This window comes from Brienomyrus brachyistius, chromosome 12 (assembly GCF_023856365.1).
Source record: "Brienomyrus brachyistius isolate T26 chromosome 12, BBRACH_0.4, whole genome shotgun sequence".
NCBI classification, from domain to species: Eukaryota; Metazoa; Chordata; class Actinopteri; order Osteoglossiformes; family Mormyridae; genus Brienomyrus; species Brienomyrus brachyistius.
Window position 1 is genome coordinate 8,455,179 of NC_064544.1, and position 23,721 is coordinate 8,478,899.

The 23,721-nt window shown below is 46.5% G+C and overlaps 1 protein-coding gene across 7 annotated transcripts; it reads right to left on the reverse strand.

The window, feature by feature from the left end:
• Positions 1-6,086: 6,086 nt before the first annotated feature.
• sec24b (SEC24 homolog B, COPII coat complex component) lies at positions 6,087-23,701 on the reverse strand. Of its 7 annotated transcripts, none has more exons than XM_048970300.1 (24): positions 22,645-22,965; positions 20,780-21,350; positions 20,368-20,523; positions 18,803-18,913; positions 17,205-17,282; positions 14,763-14,929; positions 14,259-14,443; positions 13,729-13,831; positions 13,490-13,613; positions 13,221-13,330; positions 12,994-13,106; positions 12,528-12,646; positions 12,123-12,178; positions 11,832-12,038; positions 11,614-11,737; positions 10,936-11,094; positions 10,616-10,789; positions 10,134-10,244; positions 8,746-8,918; positions 8,280-8,417; positions 7,906-8,010; positions 7,736-7,828; positions 7,273-7,376; positions 6,087-6,931 (listed from the first exon to the last, which is right to left on the reverse strand). In XM_048970300.1, the coding sequence occupies exons 2-24, from the start codon at positions 21,147-21,149 to the stop codon at positions 6,817-6,819; spliced, it is 3,195 nt and encodes a 1,064-aa protein (XP_048826257.1). In that variant the 5' UTR covers positions 21,150-21,350; positions 22,645-22,965; the 3' UTR covers positions 6,087-6,816. The 7 variants fall into 7 exon arrangements, with proteins under 7 accessions (XP_048826257.1, XP_048826254.1, XP_048826255.1 ...); XM_048970297.1 differs by having other exon boundaries at positions 13,490-13,616; XM_048970298.1 differs by lacking the exon at positions 22,645-22,965 and adding an exon at positions 22,512-22,609 and having other exon boundaries at positions 13,490-13,616.
• Positions 23,702-23,721: the final 20 nt, after the last annotated feature.

A 23,721-nucleotide genomic window follows, 5' to 3' on the forward strand; every position in this document is an offset into this window, starting at 1 on the left:
GTAGTAATGGGCGAGTTGGGATATTTTTGGGAGGCAGCCGATCACATGGATGTTATATAAGTCCTGGCCGCAGGAAGCGAAAACATCTGGCGGGGGGAATGAAACTCGCGCGGCCCCTGGAGAAGAAACGAGGCTCCGTGGGCAGCGGCGTCGGCTGGGTGCCGCGGCGAAGCGATCGGGAGCGAGCCCCGCCCACTCCGGTCGGGAGGGCTCTACCCTCAAGAGAGCAAAGTAGACAATGAGTGTTAGAAGCTCAATTTACATTGTGACAGAAAGCTGCTTCCAGTGGGCACAGCAGTGAGTGCCTGAGGAACTGGGCAGGGAGGGGGGCTGTATTCATGGGGTTAGAACTTAGGGGCTGACAGAAGCTGATGGCTGGAGGGGGGGGGGGGTAGTGTATAAATCTATAAATCTTAATCCTGATCTGGAGCCTATTCTGCATAACACAAGACACCAGGTTGGGGTGCATCTCTGACAGGATGCCAGTCCAGGGTATACACACGCACATAAGGGCAGTTTCTGGAATAAACAGCAATGGGAAAACATGAAAACTCCACACGCAGAGAAAAGGCACGATTCAAAACCCCCGACCTAGGAGGTCTGACCCATCATGTGACTCTAATTCAACTCAGTTTACATAATATAGTGCCTTTTCCAAAAGAGTGTCCACAAAGATTTTTCAACCACGGATTTCTGCATTTTTATCATAGGCAAAGGTGTGTGATCCAAGCACAGGCACAATCATTCGGAATCACAATCGCGGTTAACAGACCGAATAGCACTAAAGCATAATAAGCACGTCAAACAGGAAAAGTCTAATTACTGCATGGTTTCCTTACGACGGGGGAGAGTTAAAGTGGACAAAACGACTGCTGTTTAGTGATGTTTACATTCAGGCCACTTTTGACTCAGACGGTATATTGTTTTGGCATTAAAACTCAAAGAAACTTTCAGAACATTCAGAATCAAACTCCATTTTTACCAAGTGCACTTGCATTTATTGACCCTGAAATAACTACGTTTTCCCTCTGAATCGGCATCTTCCTGTAATAGATATAAGGCTCCTCAATGTTAAAGGTTGCTGGCAGCTTAACCGCAGAATCCCCGCTGAAGACAACCTGCATACGGTTCAGTTTCAGAGCGTAAAAGATGCTCGTCGAAATGAAGCCATTTTCTCCTTCTGTGAGGGTCTCCCCGCCCCAGTCAAGACACCACAAAGCTGAATAAACAGGCGTTTTGTCGCTCTTCCCCTCAGGATCCTGAATGAACATCTTCAAAAGCAGGATGTTCTGTAAGAATAGGTGCTGCAATAATAAAGACTGCATTGACCTCGCCCCCCCAAACCCCCCCAACCTTTGTTCGGTGCTGAGTAAACAGGCCATGTTGTTCAAAACGAGAGTGAGCCCTTTAACAGACAGCAGATGTGAGGAGGGTGCCAGGGAGCTGGCTGCCAATAAGCAGAAGCCCCACCCACCTCGCAGCATTAATTAATTAACGTTAACGTACACTGTCTCTGGGCCAATATCCAGCACGCTGTTTTATTGTCTGAAAAGAAGGAAACTTTTAAAAAAAAAAAAAATTAATATATGGGGAGATCATGAGACCAGAAAGCTTGGCAGGGTAACTGATTCAGAGACTTGGCAGAAGAGAGTGACCCAGGCTGGCTCTATGGGGTGAAACACTTCCACAGAGAATGCATAAGACAGCAGTGGGCTCTCATTATACGTAATGCTTTTCGGAAATTGTTGCAGGGATGGGGGAAGATCTGGGATTCGAAGACGGGAAAATGTAGTCACAGGGCAGGACAGGAGAGGACATGACATCATGTCAGTGAAAATACTGAATGCTATTCGTGGAGAGAGTGGGGGGGGGGGGCGGCGAGGGGGACTAGAGGTTGAGGTGGAGAGCACACAGTAGAGCGTTTGTGTGCCATGGCAAGCCTCATGAAATCCCCCTACACGCTCCTCTGACGGGGCAGCCAAGCGCTTGGCGTTCACGGGGGCCAGGGGCCACGCGGCGTAACGCCCTATTGACTCGCCGTGCGTGTTCCTGCTTTCCAAAGTGCGCGGAGGAGAAACATCTGTGAGCGATTTCGCCTCGAATTCGTTTGGCTGTCACTGTAATGCACGAAGAGCAAAACAAACGCGTTTTCACTCCTGGCATTCGCTTAACGATTGTGGCAAAAATGACGCTGTACTCAATGTCATGTTAATAACCTCCTAACAATATATTGAACTTCGTGTGGAACACATCATCAATCGACTATTAAGAGCTGATGACATTAATAGCATGCCACATGTCAACAATACACACATGCATGAAGCCATTATTTACAGATGTGTTGCTTACCTGTGATGAGCCAATGATTTTTTACGCGGTCAGTCTTGAATGCAGTTGATTTTAACCAACATTATATAATTACATAAACTCCTTTCAGTGAGTTTTCATAAAGAAAGCTGGCACATATTCATACATTTTTAAAAGTTTACTCCGCATTGTAGATTTGCCACCCGATAACGTCATTCTACGAATGTAAGCCGTTATCAGTGTAGTGTAGCGTAACGTGAATGCATGTGACTTACAAGTGGATGGATAAACACAGAGGCATCAGTATTTGAGCTGTAGAGGAACCGTTTTCCTAGAGAGAAGCCGACTCAGTCCTCAGTAACCCGAGATGTGTTCCACCGGGCCAAGGCTGCGGCTGAAATCGTTTCCGGTGCAGACAGAACCCAAAGTGCAGCCCGCCTCTCAAAAGCATCAATACTTGAGGAAGGGTCCATAATTTTTAAGCAGAGTAAACATCTTAGACACACTCTGCTTCAAGAGTTGCCTTATTTCCCCCCGACACAAGATAATTATATCCGAGGCAAAATATAATTTTTATTCTAAATTTTTATTCTAAACAATTTCATAGGGAAAACAGCATCAAAATTACCGTTTTTCTCAGTCGCTTTCATGCAATTTCCTCATCAGAAACACCATTCTCACCACTCTTAATGAAGTTCTCAAAACAGTCCATGCATTTCCCCCAACACCAAATCACCTGTGCGGAATTAAGCTAAAACAATCAAAATTTTGTGCATGTGTGTCAGAGCAGAGCATACATCATCAGTCAATCACTTCATCACTATGACAAATTAATAAAGCACTTTCACCAGTGCATCAAGACTTTGTCAGCAAATGTTTTAATTTTTTATTAAAAAATTACTCAATTCTAATGTAGAGGGAAAAAAACAGAATAAAATGTAATGTGAAACATTTGTAAATGTACAGATAATTACTGTAACTGAGAAAGCATAGAACCAAGTAACAGAAAATATACACAAAAGTATGGAATTGAACATTGTACATTTACTGTAGTACATTATGTTACAGTACGTAGTACATTTACAGAGATATGTATAGATGGATAAACCTGCATCAAATTACTGTCTTACATATCCCCTGGTTTAGAGTAGGGGGAGCACAGATGTGCCGTGAAATTCCTCAAGGGGCATCCAGTCTCTCTTCCCTGTTACGCCACATCATTGTGTCGACATCACGCCTGATATTTTCTCTTCTGAGACAAAGCGGGGAAAATCGTTTGGCATGCTGCACCCAGGCCCGAATAGCCTCAGGTGTGATGACATTTAATCATGGGCCCTGCAGTCGTACACCTTCCACCTCCAAGCAGAGGAGAATTCCTCAGCAGGACTGAGGAATGGTGAATAAGGCGGCAGGAACAGCATCATCATTTGTTTGTGAGATTCAAACCATTCCTTCACGTGGTTTGAATAGTGAAAAAGTACATTGTACCGAATCACAACACATGGCATGTTGGCCCTCATAAACCCCCCTTGCATTTTCTGGAATAATAGCCCATCCAAAAACTGAAGAAGCCAGTCGGTGTTGCAGGGCCCAGTGGTGGCTGCATTGTGGATGACTCCATGATCAGCAATAGCAGCACAGATTGTGATATTGCCCCCACGTTGGCCTGGGACATCGACTGTGGCCCTCTGACCTATTATATTCCTGCCACGTCGCCTTACTTTGTTTAGGTTAAATCCTGCTTCATCTACTTACACCAAAATGTGCTGGATCTCACTGGCCTCCAACTCAAGTATCCTCTGTAAAATAGAAACAAACATATATAACGTTCATATATACTGTAAATACTGTAAGAAAGAGCAAAACAGAGAGTATGAGTGATCATGTTGATCATGAAATCTTGTCAAGGACAAATATGAATATCCTTGCCCGTACATACTGGTGTCTAAGTTCTTTCACTCTGTTCCTCTCAAACGGAACCTTGTACAGCTGTTTTTTTCGAAGCAGCATGCTTTTCTAGCACTCTGTCAATGGTGGAGAGACTCCCATTGGTGATGTTTTCAAAAATGCCATTATCCCTCGCGGTATTATGTTACTTTTCTTTTAGCCTAACGACGTTGTTTTCCCTCACCATACCCACAACTGCCATCTGCTGCTCATGTGACAGAAGTGCGCCTCTCCCACCAGAATGAGGCGGTGATTCTCTTCTACTCAGTTGTCTTTTTTGAGCCCTTCTTTGTCCTTGTCCTCTGCACGCTCCTCCCCCCCCTGCCATTTGAACATCACGCCCTCTCACAACTTCCTGCTCCATTTTCAGCACTATACTGTGTGGAACCTGAGCATTTATATATGCTTGTGTGAATGCAATTTAGTGCCACGATACATATGCACCTGTGAACATGTGTTTCTCTTTGTTTCAACTGATTCTTATCTGAGAACATGTAATTCCATTTATTTTCAACTGAAGACCAATTTTATTGTTACCACTGACAGTGTGTGATTGGCCTTCCTCTTATTACATGCCTGAAGGAAGTTTAAAATAATTTGATGGCACTAATGCATTGTGCGACAGTATCAAAGTAAGCGAGAGACCTGCAGCTCTCAGTGACGAACGCACGAACTGTTCTGATGAATTGTCAAAGTCAGATGAGAAATGCTAATTCGTGTGGGAGACTGTGCTACTGTTTCGGGAACTTCATCGAGAGTGGTGAGAATAGCGTTTCTGATGAGGAAATTGCATGAAAGCGACAGAAAAAAAAAAAATCTTGATAAAAGAAACGCTTAAGAGCTCTTGTTTTACCTTAAAATATTTTACAAATTTCAATCATACATCTATAACATTCTGTATCAATCAATCCATTGCGGGTCGAAGTACAAGCTAAGTCACGTATATATTTGTAAACACAGCATTTTACACCCACTGGTCGATGTATTCCGCCCCCCCATGCACCCTCTCCCAAGGGAGCAGTTCGCACTTGTATTCAGCTTCACGGCAGCGGTGGTCCGTAAAAAGTGACCTTTAAATAAGGTGGACAAACAAGGGGAGGATGAGTGATTAATTATCTAAGGTGCATGTTTCCTCACAGTCTTCAAATTCTTTATCTTCAAACAAACAATGGGAGGATCAGAGACCTACATCTAAGCTACTTTTCGCTTCAGTCACAAGGTATTTCGCGGTCAGGGTGTGTCGCTTCTGGGGATGAAGTACAAGGAGAAATGGAAATGGAACAAATGTGTGTCACGTCAAACGGAATACACGATACGAGCCCGGATTTGAGTGTGAGTGCTACGAAGCAGTCTAGTAAATGCACGTGTTTATGTTATATTTCCGAACCCGCGATGCTTCTAGACATCTATCGGATCGAAGGCACGGCCTGTCTGCTAAAGGCTGAACATCTGTTGACAGAGAAACTGCAGCACAGGAGTCTGAACACGCCCAACCACCCGTGTCACAATAAAACTTTCATTATTCTAATACTGATGCTCTATGCTACTCTTGCTTCAGAGGGAGCCATCTAGTGCCCCCTTTAAGTAACAGCAACGCGCGGCTCCGTAGTTGCGATTAGAGGGCCCGCAGTTCAAGCCTGGCCATGTCACATCGGTGGGCCCTTGAATTAGGCCCTTACCGCTACAACAGGTGTGATTTGCCAACAGGAATCAAAGTACCAATTATTATTAAATATTTTTTTACCTTGCATTGTACACAAGCATCACTAGAGCTTGAGGTTAGCCCCCCCCACAACCATTGTTCAGCATCAAGGCTTATGGAATAAACAGGATCAAGCAAAATACCTTTGTTTTATTTAATAAGCAGATCATAAATAATCTTACACAAAAGAGAATTACAAAGTGGGGAAAAACTGCCCATACTGCCCGAAAAAGAGGGTTGTTACATGAACTGGTTTTGCCCGAGCAGGCGGGGTGGGGTTTCGCCGGGCAGGAAGGGGGCACCACTACTCTTGAGCGGCATCTGCTGGGGTGGGTGGGGTCTCTAGGTTAGTATAGAGATGCCAGGTGTTTGTTCAATGATGTATATCCAAGAAATACAAAAAAAAATTAAATAAAAAAAAAAAAAGATGGGAGGGGACACAGGTCACAAACGCGGTGAAGCGTGACATCATGCGGGGGGGCTCTTCTCGGCATGACGCGACGCGATGCTCTGTTTCTTCGCTCCTCTCGCTCCAGCTCAGGTCCACAGGTCCAGCAAGAGGGAACTGGTCAGCAGCACGGACAGGAAACCGGTAAACAAGCTCCTTGACGCGCACTCAGGGCCGCTACAGAACGGTGCAAGACCCGCGGCCAATCCCGACCATCGTCGTCTCATCCTCCCGCCCACACGCTCACCATCACCGATTGGTGGACTGGAAGGGAAGGGCGGGGTGCCCTCACTTCTGTAGTTCTACCCTAGGAAAGTCAAGTGGAGGTTTCCCGCTAAAGATGAGTCACGCTACAGGTGCCGTGAAGATGCTACTAGCTTGGCGTCAAGGGCTCTGTTGTGCCCAGGGCCTCCTACTTGGACATCTGCTGCTGGATGTGGAGGAGAAACTCGTAGTAGGAGAACGCCGACTCCGTCCGGTCCTCCACCAAGTGTTGGAAGAAGCTGGTCTTGGCGGAAGCGTCATCCCTGACAGGGCAAGACCACGACCGATTTACATCATCAGTCCAATTCAAAACACACTAACAGCATGCAGGCTATCAAATTCTGTTTAGACTAACACTACTAAATGCTGTGTTTTTCTATAAAGAATATAACCAGCTTAAACATGCTGGGTACTGTTTATATGAGGGCGTCTATGCCATTCGTAACACGAAAACCTATTATCACATCTTCTGGCAGGAGGTTAGAGAAGATCTCTTGGGGAGTGAGGACATCAAAGCGGCAGGGACTGGGAGCTGCACCTGGATGACCGTCATGCATCCGTACTCAGGGAGCACAGAACATTCACCCCCGCCCACCCGACTTACTTCACTACATGAAGAACCGGCCAAAAGGAGCGCAACTCCTGCAGCCAGCTGAGGAACGTTCTCATCCTCGCTGAAGGAGGATTGTCCTGCTCCGGGATCTGAGACTGGGGCACGCAGGATAATTTAAATACATTATGCTTATCATTTAGCTATTTAACAGACACAAATTCATTTTACCCACTTATACCTCCATTTAGTTTGACTCAAGGACACTGTAGCTCTGGACAAACCCAGTGTTACACAAAGATAACATTAGAGACCACTTCCAACATTATAAACTGAACACGCAGATAAACCTACGATAATTCACAACTTACAAGCTCCACTATAACTGTAGTAAAGACAAAAAAATATACATATAATAATCATGCATTAAAATTTCAAGCTGAAATAAAATGTCTTGAAAGGTCATAATGGAACTATTAGTTATAAGTATATACGAGCACTAAGGTCCCAGTCGCACCATATTCTGTGGGATGGATGAGTGGTTCGGGCAGCCAAGGACGTCTCTTATGAATGACTCGCTGCAGGACTTTCCCACCCACAGGTACAGCAGCTGGGAGGGAGAAGAGAGGAGTAAGCGGAGACACTGCCACACACAGGGGCCCCGAGCGGGGGTCGGCCCACACTCACGTTGCCACAGTCCATCAGGAAGGCACCCTCCCTGGTCAGCTTCTCGGCTGTGAGCTGGAGGAGCTGCGGCTGGGGGACCATACGGTCATTTAGGTGGAGCGCCCCCTGCAGGATGGGGAGAGGAATGCAGATATAAACACAAAAAAAGAGATTATGTAATTTATTTAATTTAATTAAAGGTGAAGAACAGCCTCGGGGTACAGAGCAGATCTATTAAAACGTCAGCAGAATATCTTATACAAACTAATATTGTAAAACAAGCATCCTAGTCCGAGTCTTTTTAGAAGGAAAAAGCGCACTGCCAGCTGAATCGCAATCAGAGCAGAATGTCAGTGTGCTGCGCTGCACCCCACCGGCCACTGGGGGGCACCCACCTGGTCAGACAGGTCGTCCACACGGTACAGGTTGGGATGCACTAAGCGCATTACGTGCTGTAGCGGCTGGCTCTTGAACTCACACATGGCGAAGACGCGGTCGTCCAGGCGGGTGCTGGTGCCCGTACGCAAGGCTTTCTGAGGGTGGGGGGCAGGCGGGGAGGGGGGGGGGACAGCGCAGCAGTTATTTAAAGCCAAAAATGTTACCTTGCTTGCAGAACACATTCTTCCTTGCTACCCCTCTCTGCACTGTGCAGTTTGATAAACTGATGTCCACTGAGCTGAGTGGGGAAAATAGGGCTGAATGTGGTGATTCATGGATAGAGAAATAAAAAAAAAAGAAAAAAAAAATTCCAACTGCACTCGTCATTCCAAACAAATCCACCCTTCAGTACTACACCCAGTTCGCGGTCAACCAATTTAACAGCGCCACCTATGTCCACTAGGTGGCTCCCTAAAGTCTCACCTGTTTGAGCAGCGCCAATACGTATAAGGGGAAGAGCCGCAAGGCGCTAGGGGCCACCAATCCTGCGGGCTGCAGGTTCGAGGTGCCGCGGTACGCAGACAGGGAGTCCACAACAGCGTTGACCAGGGCGTCCCTGGCATCCGATAGGCTGGAGGACACCGATCGGTCGATGGCTGTATAGAGAGAGGCCATGTTGAACACACACCCATATTGAGCCGTGACACATATTTACGCTAAATCAATGCTTTGAGCTGCAAGCATGGGTGGAACTTAATATTTGCTATAGTAAACTGGGCTACTTCAGCAAATAATTGACTCCAGTATGCATTTTTTTAAACTAGGTAGCAGGCTAGTGTTTACATTTTGTACTCACTTTTGTATTCACCTTTTGTACAGTGATAGTAAAATATTACTTTTTATATTACTTTTTTATATTATATTGCATATTATAAAATTTTTTCCACGTTTTGGGCAGAGTACCATGTCTTCTCCCTTTTTGTGAATATTTTTTTTATAATATATTAAGTACTTTAATTGCTATTACTGTTGTGTATGGGTGGTCCAACTTCGGGAAGATACGCGCTTATCAGTCAATGTGGACTGGAGAAAAAAAAAAATCACAAATCAGACTGGTGAGAATGAGCCTAGCTGCACCTCTTTATATGGTGAAGTTTTCAATTATGTGCGTTAGACAGTAAAAAGGTAAAAGTGTAAAATCGTCAGATTTTGGGGTGGGGGATGACGTCATCCGAATTCACACATCACGAGTAACAAAAATTCTGTTTACCAGTGTATCCCACTGCACTATTGAGATCAAACAAACGGACTCCTGACTCGCTAATGGCAAACTCTCTTTATGACAAACCGCTTCAGCCGAAAACAGCACATTTTACAGTCCATTTAGAGTAAAAACGCAGGGTTTGGCATCTGTGGTCTGCTGGCTGGCGTTAGATTTTCAAGTTTGCGCACACATTTACATCTATGTAACAGTTATATCGCCTTGTAAATACTCCGTATGGTTTGCAAACTAAACCAAAAGCTTTTGATGTAGCTAATTTTAGGCTAGAAAAATTCAGAAAATTCACACAATGCAGATATACAGTCTATATAAGCAGTTTAAGGACACGTATTCGGATGACAGCTGAAGCTTTGATGAAAATAAAATGCTTTATTTTTTTATAAGTAGGCTGTTGACTTATCGTGGTGTTAACGGTATAGTGAAAAATCATATCGCGGTACACAATCGCACCGGTAATGACTATGACACCGGTGTACTGCCCACCCCTAGTTACAAACGCATTTAGTCATCTCGAGAAGGGTCGTATATAGGGCACCGAGGAGGGATGCCGTGCATGAGACAGCGAAGCCTGGGAGAGCGGCACACTCACCCATGTTAGCTAGAAGGCACGTGACGGCCTGAATATCAGCGCCCGCGAACACGTCGCTCAGCTGGCTCACGACGGGCAGACAGAGCGTGTGCACGCGGATCCTGCGCTTCCCTGCGGAGACAGACAGGTGCATGTTTTGTCATCATTTACATATAACCTACTGCATTTGTATATATTTTATTGCACCTGGTTAGAAGGTAATTGCATTTCATTGGCTCGGCACAATAGTTCTCAGTTCCGTCCCTGGTGCTCCCCCCCCCAATCAACAGTGCTTGCAACCTGCCACATTCATTATTAGCCTATTAAGGACCACATAAGCCTGATTAATGGTAGGGCTGGAATGAAGACATTCTGGCAGGGGGCCGTGCCTGGAACATGACAGAGAACCAATAGAGAACACAAGGCTAAACGGTGAGAAGTCATCAGTGGGAGGGGTCAGCCCTGCCCCCAAAAACGGCACCATTTCTCAGGCGGAGCCTGACCTTTGCTGGAGGTATAGAGGAGCGCGGCCTGGAAGCAGGCCAGCGACGTGTCGGCCAGGCTCTCGTCGATGGACATCTGCACAGCAAAGCCGGAGTCGGGGTTGACGTTGGCCAGAGACAGCAGGTCCGTGGAACGGACGAAGAAATTCCCATGGAATGTGTGGATGGACAAGCCTGGTGAAGAAGCGAGGTTTAATGTCAGGGTGACGGAGGGCGTGGAGGCACACACATGGAAAAGCACCTTCAAAATCACATTGGTCCTGGTGCATCATGAATTTAGCAGTGCTATGCTTAAACATACAGAAGTGAGCCTGAGCGACCTTTAGTACAGCGTATCCTCATGACTGCCTCAAAGCCGATCTTCCTGGTCAGGTATCTCTGCAGGTCCTTCTGGAACTTCTCCAGCTGCGGCAGGTTGTGGACGTGGTGGAACGACGGGTAGTAATAGATACTTCCAGCTGAATATTTGGCCACACATGCTGGAAAGGAATGGGTCGACCTCAGGGAATTTCACTGACACATTCATCTCTTTCTGTGGGTCTGCTTACCTAAGAACTACCACGCACACCAACCCGGTCGTGTTACACAACCGGTGCAAACACCATTAGCACAACAGACACCAATATGATTCACCGGCACAAAATGTAAGCAAGCTACCCTTGTGCTTTAAACTAAATTCTCCCACCAGCAGAGTTGGGTAATTCTGCTCCAGAGAGTCAAAGTCCAAGCCGGGATTTTGTTTCAACCAATCAGTTGAGCATGAAGTCACAGTCACAGAATATTCAGCAGGCTGGTTGAAACAAAATCCCCGTCTGGACATTTACTCTCTGGACCTGAATTACCCAATTCTGCCCACCAGTATCTTCATTAACTAGCTACTTAAATGGAGTAGAAATCATGGTCCATTTCTCAGTTGGAGAGCGTGGTCATGTGCTGCAGCGGTTCAACTCCTAAAAGGTATATTGCAGAAGCAGCAGCAATTTCTGGTCGTTCCTTACCTAACGAGGCCAAATCTGAGTACTGGGAGGTGAGCAGGAACAGGTCCACAGCTATCTGCTGGCCGGAACAGTCCAGCGCCAGTTTCTTGTAGAAGTCCGTTGCAGGGCCTAGGTGTTGAACCCCCTGCAATGACGAGAAAGTTGACGTCATGGAATGCAGAAAGAAAGATTCCGTCTTCCCAAGTGATGGAGCTGAAAGGGGGGGGGGGGGGATGTACCTTGGTGCTGGACCTCAGGTTGGGGTCTTCCCTGGACTGCAGAAGGCCAGCCCCCAGGGTGGGCAGCTGGGTCTGGAAAACGGAGACGCGGCCGCCCGTGGGGGACATGAGCTTGAAAGCGGCCTGCAGGGCGGGGCCCAGGGAGCTGTGGGTCTCCCTGGTGTGGGTGAACATTCCAGGCAGGGAGCTCAGGAGATCTTTTACCAGCTGCAAACAGGGACGCCTGATCAGAAAGCGACGGGCGAGGTCTCCACAGACCCACACCCATCACTCACCAGCGGTACCTCTTACCTCTCTGCTTTCCTTCAGGTTGACCAGCAGGCTGTCGGGGGTGGGGAGGAAGATATCTAGAAAAAGATGGAATGAACCAGTGAAGGTAATGGATTCACACCCTGAAGGATGCTGGGTCCAATCCCATCCAGGAGCCCTAGTGTAGGTGCTAATGCATTAAAATAACAGCATTGTATGGCAAATAAGGCATCCGCTAGGAAATTATTCGCCGCAATATCGAACCAGTTTAAAATACTGCACTAACTGTGCCTTTAAACGCAGAAAATTTGTTGCCTGTTTAAAAACTAACCCTGCAATCACCATTTTGCTATTTTTTTGTCAATTAGCTGGAAATCTAACAGAAATAAAGGGGGGACAGGTGAGCCCGATCGCAAAGTTAACAGCAGCAGAACAGCGAGGTTCCACCTTCAATGTCAGAGACGACCAGCATCTGTGGCTGGGACAGACCCTCCTGCAGGTTGTAGAAGTGGATGGTGCTGTCGAAGGTGACAAAGCCCACCCGGGTGCGCGTGTCACCCGGCAACCTGGAAGGGGAAACCAGGAGTGGGGGGTCAATGTGGACAAGGCTTCTGAATGCAAATTCCTGACACAGGACACCCCATGCAATCATATATAGGTCCACATAAAACTGAAGGTTTGTCCGAACTATTCATCCAAAAGGGCAAATTTGTTAAAACTCATGGAAACATATTATTCTTCAAAAGTATAACATTTCAAGAAGACAGAGCTATCACAACAGCATTTGGGGCTCAGGCAAAGGGCATCAGAAATTCTTCAGCATTTCATATAAACAAAACGTTTGTCTTTGGTAGCTTTTAGCTCCGATTTAGTATATTAGAGCAGAACTGCTGCCTCTTGTTTGAATACTCACTTATCCAGGTTGTCTAGCAAAGACTGGCAGAAGATGGTCAGGTAGCCAGTCTCCACTGCACTGTGGGAAACGTCCAGCACAAACAGGTAGACGGCAGGCTGAGGGGGGCGGAGCTACAGACAGACAGGTTGGTATAAGTGCTGGAAATGTGATCAGGTCAGGTACAAGTAGCAAAAAGCACCACGTGGTGAACTTCACCGCCTTGCTAGCTGTGCTGAAAGCCTCACCATGTAATCCGAGGAGGCGATAAACTCCACCGTGGAATTCTGCACCTCCGGCCTCTTGTGGGGTTCTCCGTAGGAACGGGTCACCGGGTTGTACATAAACTCATCAGGGACTAAAAGGAAACGCACGCAACAAATATTAACATAACCAGTGCAGCCAAACGGTAATTTTACAGTAAGAGTCAATGGTTCATTATCTCTTGAGTCTCCTCTGCCAGCAAATGGACCAAAGCAGAACCTTCTCCTGCAGTCTCAGAGTCAGAATCACATACCGTCATTGACTCTGTAGCAGAGGTTACATTTCCAGCGCCTCTGGTCCAGAAACGTCACGAACGGGTTGATGTAGGTTCGGCAGGACCGACACCGGACGATGGTGTTGGACGTTATGACCGGCAGCTGCTACGGGGGGGAGGGGTTGGCGGAGAAGTGGAGACAGATGGTGCATCAGGATGGCCGTGCGGCACAGCACAGTATCGACGTGGAAAGGGGGGGGGGGGGGGCATCACCTTACCGTTAGGTCTCTGAAAGGGTGCAGCAGCAGGCCCAGGGGAAGCTTGGCTTTGTTCAATAGGGCCTGGGTCTGGGGGATGTTGGTCAGGGTGCATCGGAACGTGCTGTGACCGTGGAGGAGGGGGGACACTGATGTGAATTATGCAGTACAGCCCCGAGTCATATGCTAACAGCTATAGCCAAACCTGACACACACACACACACACACACACACACACACACACACACACACACACACACACTTCATATATTCCAATCATTGTTGGGATACTCCATTCTTCTATGGGCGTAACCCAAATCCTACAGTAAGTACGAAATCCCTAACCCTTACTCAGCCCTAAACTTAACTATAAGTAACCATATTAAAAAAAAAACAAATTTTTTTGCACTTTTTAGTTTTCAATTACATTCACTTATTTTCTAAAATTCTGGTTTTTGTTGACCTGAAAAATGTCCCCACAAGTTATAAAAAAAAAAAAAAACACCACACGGCCCCCACAACGTGGGAAATACAAGCCCACAGACACTCACTCCGGGCTGCAGTTGACCTTCCTCAGGTCGGCGCTCAGGTTCGGCTCGGGGTTAGGCAGGGGGCTTGGGGGCAGGATGTTCCTCTCCTGCAGCAGGTTCACCGGCCTCAGCCCTTCCACCTGCAGCTCAGGGACGCCACTGAGCCCCCCCAGGGTGGTGGACAACTGGGACATGCTGGGGAAGGGCTGCAAACAAGGGAGGCGGGGTACAATTAGCTGCCATCTCTCTCTCACCCACTCATACACATGCACATTTTTCACCCACATTCATTTCTAAAAATTCAGTTATTGCTTTTTAAATGTACGGAAAGAGATCTGATATTTCAGCTGGAGAACTTCTCCCTCTATTCCACAAATCTGTACCAGTTAAGTGGCTGCAGGACAGACAGATGGAGTAACTCCATCTGTGCCTCAGAGTTTCAGGTTCTGATGACATTCTGTTACGAGAGCCGCTAAAAGCTTACAGATCCTCGTTGACTTCAAGGGATTTCCGTGCAAAACCTACCTGCGAAAATGGCTGATATCCAGGTGGGTTGCATCCACCGTAAGAGGGGGTGGTGTCTGTTCTGCTGGGTGCTTTCTGCTGGTAGGCCGGGTGGAGGTTGGGGTAACTGTAGCCGAAAGGTGGAGCCACTTTGGACGAAGGCGGTGGTGGGGGAAGCGAGGAGGAGTCTAAATTTCATGGAGGAGACGGTGATTTGAGGGAGCCGATGACACAGCGATGGCAAGTGACCGGAGATGCAAAACTTTAACCTACTTTAATTTTACTGGCAAAAACCCACAAACTTGGAAGAAGACTGATAATGGATTTTACTCATAATACAGCACATGACTAGAGTAAAGGGTGTAGGAGAGACCTTGATACTGGAAGAGACATAACTCCAGTCTTATTAAAGACACATTCATATATGCAGTTAAGATGATTTGAGATCACTGGGCGAAATTGTTACAATGGACAATATGCAACAACATTATGTTTGGAATCAACAACAACAAAACGTATCTGATATATATCTGATAATGAATCCAAAAACTTGTATACATCATAACAAATCAAGAGCCATTTCCAGTGGGAGTTAAAACTTTTTTGCCTCTGAGGAAGGAAAATGAACTACCATAATTAACCTTAATAAGGTTTCTACTTGACCAAATGGAGGCCTGGGTTCTTCCGGAAGTCCTCAGCTATTTCAGTCACTGAAGTAGTTTCCCAATCTGTGGCCTGTACTAGGAAGTAGGGTTACTGGCTTATCGGGGTAACTTATCGGATTTAAGGTGCCACAGTTGAAATGGACTTCATATTCGTTCACTTACATTTAGCCCAGACTACCTTAAAACTGACAAGTTACCCCGATAAGCCAGTAATCCCGCTTCGTTGGACAGGCTCCTGGTCCTCGGGAATCCGCAGACAGGTCACATTTTTGCTCCCTGCCAGACAGTCCATGTTTTTGCTCCCTCTCAGCAGGGAGTTGTGAGGGAACAAAACTGTGGACTGTCTGTGGGTCCCTGAGGACCGGATTGGGAAACACTGCTGTGGCTTCGACTTTGCAATAACATGTCACTAAATGGCAGTGCGTTGCACTGCGCTTCTTTCCTGAAATGCAAATCTGTCAATAGCGTTTTTTTTGTTACAGTTTGAGTCCAGAAATAAATGCAGGATCAACTTTTCAAGTGAATGGGGAACTTTACATGCTTTCACACAATTAAAAAACACAAATCTCGCCATATAGCTGGACCATAATGATTTAATCCACCTTTCTTGAAATCTGAGGACTTTGCTACTTTTAGCAAAAGTAAACTGCAGACGGAGCTAATAAAGCTGTGTGTAAACAGGATCTACATCTTTGGGAGTCTTTATCCCTGTCTCCTTATCATTACTCCTACAGCAGGCAAGGCACTAAAACACAAAAACATTGTGGCCTCAATTAGTCTTTTCCTGATCTTGTTCCTGCATATAAAACACTTCTCATGCACACCTTTTCACATGATGTTCTGCAGTCTCTCTTCCTGCCTATCAACTGGATCAGATGAACTTTTCCCGTCTCCCTATGTGCTGTTCCAGCTCATCTATAGCCTCTCTCTCTTCTAGTCTGCCTGCCGGTTCCACTGATCCATTCTCTCTCCTGGCAGCCTGTCTGTCTGTCGGCTCATTCAGCTGATCTGCAGTCTTCTGCTCTTCCAGTTGTTCGTTCCTTTAGCAGATTATCAGACAGCTAGTGCTGACGTTTCATGCATTAAGCTAGCACATATTACTGCACAGACCTGACACATGTAAATACACAACTAGCTGTACAAGTCAAAGCATCGGTACAGCATTTTTAAATGTTACTTTGTTGCATTTTTCATTTTACTGAAACAACAAAACAGAGCTGATATGGCTATTACTACATTTATACAGGCTAGCCTCAATCATGCATTCTACCCAGGCTAATTCATGCTCTCTCTTAGTCTCTCTAATTTCTGCGCTCATTTTCTTAAAATGCATTTAAGACTAAAATCTGTTTTTGTGCAACAATTTCAGCGGTGCTGAAAATACCGGCACTCAGGAATTGTTCATACAACGACATACATACACCCATGATCCATCTCGAAAACTTATGCATTATTTTAGGACTGCTGAACGTTAAATGTATTTGTGACAAGAGAGTATTAGATCAAATAAATTTTTTTACCAGAATAAACTAAATGCAAAGATCTATTTGTTGGGGGTGGATGAATGAAGCCAAATTAAATATTGAGAATACATAACCCGCTGGTTCCTACACCCCTTACTATAGCAGCCTTATATTCACACACACACACACACACACACACACACACAACTGCCCTAAAGTAAGCCACATAAAACCTTCCAATCCTACCATTACTGAAATACACTGAGCATTTTACAGCAGAGCTACCCAAACTGAATGGGTCCTTCCACAGGTCACATGACCAAGCCGGGGTTTACCTGGGTAGCTTCCATCCTCCAGGGACTCGTAGTTGTTGGGGACGGGGGAGCTGCTGCCTGTGGTGGAGCTGTCAGCCCCTGGGAGGATGGGGGAGAGGAGGACAAAGCTTGCTAGTAAAGGAGGGGACATCAGGTCTCCGGACGGGAACAGAAGCCTGCTTCCAGCAGCAGAGCATCAGAAAACCAAAAAAAAAAAAAGGTCTTCCCCAATCGCCAGGGCTTGCAGTGGGGGAGGGGGTTTTAATCTGGGTCACTTAATCCCAGTGTGGCAGTGGAAGATAAGAGCCAATACCGAGATAGCACATGCAGATTCCCCGGCGATCTCCATTATCCCAGATGAAATCTGTCATCCTACAAGAGCAACAGAACCGGTGGGAGCATGGGAGACCGCTGAAAGCTACAAAATTAACACGCCAGCTCTGATGACGTGCGTCGCTGGATTAGGTCAGCAGGAGAGCGCGTGGACCTGTGATGGTATGGGTCACGCCCACATACAAATACACATACACAGCAGCCAAGCTGGGGGGCTGTGTCCCCTCCCAACGAAAGGGCTATTTCAGAGGAGATGAGATTATAGGCTTCCGGCCTGCAGAAAACAGCATTCATGTTTCCAGAAAGCTTTAGTAAAGACAAGAATGAGATCGTCTGCAGTACCGTGCAGCGCGGGGACCCAATTACCCGCCTGGCTCGCAGGAGACCGTAACGGGCCTGTGGCTCAACCCCCCCACGGAGCCACACTGCAGCTTCTGCTCTTTGCCACTGCGGCAGGGGAGCCCAAGACGGCTATATTTAAAAACTTGTTAACTGTGTCAACAGGGGGTGGGCAGAGACGAGGCAGCAGGGATAAGCCATCACTTGACACGGGGCATGGACACCCAAAAGGGAAGTATGAGTCAAAGGTGGCCCGCTCAGACTGAATGCTCGGACAGGGGAAGATGGTGGGACCAGAGGCTGCAGAAGAGGCGGAGTCGGGCACCGCCAATGAAAACAAGAAACACTCAAAAAGGACTAGCTGAGCATGAAGAGCAGAAATACAGAAAAGTGAAGCACAGTAACCTGAAAACTAGTGACTGATCACACGGCTATGCAAGTTCTGGCAACAAACCAGACCGAGTTTAATTTTTGTGAGACCTTCACAGATGCGTAACTCACCCCCAATTATTAAATAAGAATGCAAAAAAACAGTTAGATACAGAATAGTTTGTTGGCTCTCATAGGCTCATAGAGCTGTTAGGAAAGAGATTCTTTGTTAGTTTTTTCGGAGGAAATGGTGAATGTTGCTTATAATCCAGATGTCAGGACATCCCCATTGCCTTAAGCCTTCCGCAGGGACAAACGTGCTACGTCGCAGCATCTCGTTTGAACATCTCTGTTTCCTCCTCTCCAAAGACTGAAGATGGGGCAAGCTGAGTGAAGGCAGACAGTGTGGAGACCAAGGACTGAGGGGGGGTAGAGGGGAGAGGAGGTCACATAGGATGGGTTCTGGAAGGTGGAGGGAAGCGATGCTATGAGACGGGTCTGGGTGAGAGCGATGGTCAATGCAAGGCGGGGGGAGGGGGGGGTCGTGACAGGGTGGGCAAGTAAAAGCTATAGCAGACCTGCTTCCTCATCATCCTCCTCCTCATCGTCCTCATCATCGGAGCTCGATGACGAGGGGGCGGCTGTGGACGACCTAACTCCGCTATTAGCAACATATCCGTATTGCGGGCCTGTGGGGTGAAGAAGCACAAACAACTGTCAGCTGCTGATGGGGTCAGGGGTCAGAGGTCAGAAGGTCCGCACAGCCATCGGCAAATCGCTGGCAAACATGACGTGGCCAGGACTTGTATACTGTCTCATCTGTGCCGCTTTATGCTCCATGTGTTCAAACCAACAGGTGGGGGAAAAAAGCAGCCTTTGTCTTGGTCAAGATGTCAATCCAAGAAAATAGGATGGGATCGAGAGGTACGTGATACGCAAGACATACATTTGAATTGCTTTCATATTCGACCACAGCTTAAATGGAGTTGGCTTGACTGTGGATTTCAGAAGTCAGTATGTCCAGCCTGTATAAGAAAAGCTAAATTAGCCATGAGATGTTCTCTCCTATCAAAAGGAGAAGCCACTGGGAAGCCAGGAGACTCCAAAGCAGGAGAAGCAGGAGGCTGTAACAGTGTCATGTTTCTCTTTGACAGCCCTGCTAAGTGTTGGACATTCTTTAAGAGATGTTAAGGGAGGAACAGTTCTCATATATTATGAATTGTCTGACGACTGTACAATCATGTTTGTTGTAGCTAACAGTACTAAGCAAACTACTTAACATAAACCTGTGAAAGTGCAAAAATAAGTTCTTTTAATATAATCAAAAGGCCTGTGAACATTACAAGACAAAAGTGGTACTTTGACAAAAAGTAATACAAAGACGAATAAAATCACAGGCTGACTTATCAAGGAAAGACAGGGAGAACGCTTTCCCTGACCAAGCAGGTAGAGAAGATTAAAACCAATGCAAATACGTTTAAAAAAATCAAGACGCCGTTTTTTGATTTTCATATTGCCTTTTATCTTTCACCTCCCCTGATCCTTATGGCTTGCATCATAGCAAGAAGAAAATTCTGATTTGAAGGCATTCTGGCAGAAGTGAAACTGCTGACTGCGTTTGATATCATGCACGTCCAACTTTAAGAAGTTTCAGGTAACAGGACAATAGCTTTTGGCTTTTCAAATGGACAGAACAGCAAATAGCAAGGCTGGCATCACAGGGATTAAAGACATGGACTTGTTACCCAGTGCTGAGGACAATGCTAATTATTTTTCAAGATGCAAATTTTTCAGAACTCGCTGACCAAGACATTATCTTACCCTTCAATCTGAGTATGAATTAATCATATGGACACTGATTAAGTACTTGTATTCCTGTCCTTCCAAGCATGGTTTGGGATTTTCCCCAAACACAGAAGCAAAATACGAAAACTACACAACAGTTTTTCTGTGAAGGATTTTTGATTGTTCTTGCCAGTAATCAATAACTTTGGAAAAATTACCAGTTCAAATGAGCCCACTGGAGCTACACTGACCAGGATTTTCTTCCTTAAAACCAAAGGATACTGACCTATTTCTACACCAAGAGGTTGTGAGAGAGTATCTGAGGAGTAAAGCACGTTTCATTGGGACAGGGTCTTACCAGGATGATGGCCCGGGGAGGAATGCACGGAATTTGAAGGGGTTCCTGACGGTGGTCTCTCCCCAGCGCAGTCTCCAGTGTTGGGCTCGAGAGCTTTGTAGGACTGGGTCACAACTGGCTGAGTTTGGTCATAGTGCTGAAGAACAGGAGGCGAAACTGGGGAGAAAAGGAATAATTATTATTTGACCCATTCAGGCTGTTCTTGCAGGAAAAAAGATCTCCTTCCTTTCATGGATTACAATGTAAAGGCTTATGTCTTTAATGACCATCCCTAGAAAGGTGGGAGATGGCGGAGAGCCACGTCTCTGGGGAGGACGCCATGCAGATGTCTGTGCAAAGATTAAGCCACAACTGCTGAGATGCTCATCGACGACGTGCTTTGAAACGGTACTGTGGCACCAGACGGGCTTACCTGCGCTAACCTGGCCGTTGACAGCCACTTGGGGGCCGCTCGAGGGCGTGGCATAGGTGCAGGGAGCTGCTGAAACAGCCGCGGGAGGGGCTCCAATTCCCAGGGGCCCCTGGTACAGCTGGGCCTGGGGGGCCTGCGAGGAACGCGGTGTGCTATACTGGTTGGCCCCTGGTGCCGAGGGGTATAGTGGAGCAGACAAAGCAGCCGTGGCTGCAAGTCCCTGAGAGGCGGGATAAGGTGCGTAGTAGGGGGCCGGGTAGCTAGTCAGCTGCTTAAATGGTGGTGGGTGCTGGGGGGCATGGTGAGCGCTGGAGGGGGGGGGCGCCAGTGGCACTGTAAGACCGAGAAGCCTGCGTTTGGGCTGCATCATACACGGGGGGACCGGACGTGACAGTGGGCTGAACTGGCTGGGGGTGGCTGTTGTGGTAGTAGCTGGGGTGGTATTGGCTGTTCATGACGGGGGCTTTGCCAGAGGGGGCGGGGCCCTGGCCCATTACAGGAGGGTAGCTCTGCGGATGGGAGCCGTAGTACCCGGCAGCATGGTACATGGATGGGTATGTCTGCCCAGGGCCTGGAGAGAGACCAAGAAACTTTCACTTATAAGCAGGAACACACATGGGATTAGACTGCATAGGGAAAGCATTTGAAAACAGGTTCAAAATTTCACAGCAATAAAGAGATGCACACCGCATACATACACTCATCCTAATAAGGACACCAGAAAAATCATAAACAAAGCATGCAGCACCCAGATAATCAGGGTTCAATTAGAAACACCAAACTGCAGTACAAATATCTGAATCTCATTTCCTCAACTTGGCCCACACACTATCCCCACTGCAACCCAAGCAGCACTGCATTTATGACCACAAGCAGCACAAAAACATGTCAATGATTTTAAAGTGTGACAGTGAACAGGTCTTTTTGCTCATTCCTGTCATTTTTGTGCTTCCTCCTGATGACCAAAAGCCCATGCACACCTATATATCCACAGAAAAGGTGATAGAAAAAATGCGCCCAAGTAAACAACGTTTTTGGCTCCTGTGACTTTAAGAAATCTCGGTCGAAGCAAAGGCAAAGACTGTTGAATTAAGTGCATCATTTAGCTTTTAAATAATGGCAGTTAAGTGCACGTATAAAAATAAAAAATAAAGCACCGATTCGTTCGGCAGTGTCGTTAATCCAGCCATGATGCTGCTGGCAGGGAATCGAAGACACTTGCTACCTGGCTAACAATTAAAAGGCACAGAGGAACGAGGTGGACAAATAAAAGATACTCGGGACTTATTTTAAATGTCTACCAAAACTGACAAAAACCCCCCACACACACCTACTATACTATACTATAATATACTGCATTTTGACCTCTGCTAGATAAATATATTTAGGGGCTGGTGTCGAGACCCCTGTTATAACGTGCGCCTTAATGAAGTCGCTGGTCTCTGTGGTCAGACATAAGACCTAGTGCTACCTAGAAGCTAACTATCTGAAGGGAAATTAGTTTTTTTTTTGGTGACACCTGTCCAGCCGACTGCAAATTAGTGGCTTTCTAAGCCAGCTAGCCAGCAGGTTACCGTGTAAACCGAGGCCGCTCCCAGGCTGCGGCTAACAGGTTTACCACTTCGCCAGCCCCGACCATTAACGAATTTAAACCTAACCGATGGGCAACCCAGTACTTTCCGCCGCAGCCTCCGCTGGCACCGGCGGGCCGATAGTTATCCACATGACTCACCGCAACGGCCAGAAACTAGACCGAAACGACCGCCCCCTCCTTCTCTGACTCAGCGGTAACCAGGTTGGCCAGACCAAGCTAGGCTAGGCTAAGATATGCTAACTAGGCCTTTAAAGGCCTCGGCCTGTCCTACCGTTCTGGCAGGGAGGAGCTGCGCCTCCGTTCTGCGTCGCGTTCAAGTTGTACCCGGCGGAGGGGTTCAAATTCGCCGACATCTCTCCTTTCAGCTCTTCTTGTTAATAAAAAATAAATTCATGCGGTGAACCGGCGAATCACCATTAATTATTCGGTCACTGTGTTTCTTATTAATAGCAAAGAGCGCCGTTAGGAGCGCTCGACGGACGCCCTCCGTCCCAGTACGTAGGATTAGCTGATGCTCTGCGGCTGGATGCTGGATGCGAGCGGCGCCGCGGCGCCACCTGCACGCACACAGTGATGATGGGAGCCGCTTGCGGGGAACCGCATTTATTCACCATTATGACCTCAGCCCAACCTCGACTAATGCCTTCATCACATTCGTTCATGCATCTTTATGGTTGCGTAAAGAGATTTTTAGTCACACTTTTTTTATGCTCCGCATTCATGGAAACTCTCTCTTTTACTTATTATATGAAATGGTATATTCCACGCGTTGCACCAGCCGTCCCAGAAGATAAGTATTTGCTCTGCTGACATATTAATTGTGATCTCTGGGACTGAAAATATAATGTACATGTACAAACAATGTTTTAAAAGGATAAATTAAACAATTATTGGAGTAAATTATTGCAGAATTACATATGAACTGTAATACAGGTGTTAAATCCACAGGTGCGTATCACAACAGAGGATCTTTATTTTTTAAAAGTATTACATTACAATCCATTCTCAGAGAAGATGCTTTTGTGACACTGGTAAAAGATAAAACTTGTTATCCAAACAACCAAGTTTTCAATTATTAATACAATACTGATACACAATTCACAATCTCAAATCAGTGTACCATAAAATAAGATTAAAATAAACGTTTCATTGGTTAAATAAGTCAGTCTAAATGACTCTAAATACCCTTTTCCTCAGTTCCGAAAGGAACATCAAGCAACATGAAGTTTTCTTCACCATATACAACTGCAGAGAGGACAAAGAGGTCTGGACTTCAGTCTGAACCCATTGGGCTTCAAGAATCCATAAAAAAATCATTGGCCCTTAAAAATGGTTCAAACAACAGCCA

Coding starts and splice junctions, on each gene's coding strand:
- sec24b (XM_048970297.1), bottom strand. CDS start 21,149: ATGATGCAGCCCAAACGCAGGCTTCTCGGTCTTACAGTGCCACTGGCG. Junction 13,832..14,258: donor AAGGTCAACTGCAGCCCGGA/GTGAGTGTCTGT, acceptor CCACGGTCACAG/CACGTTCCGATGCACCCTGA. Junction 11,095..11,613: donor CTCAGATTTGGCCTCGTTAG/GTAAGGAACGAC, acceptor ATTCCTTTCCAG/CATGTGTGGCCAAATATTCA.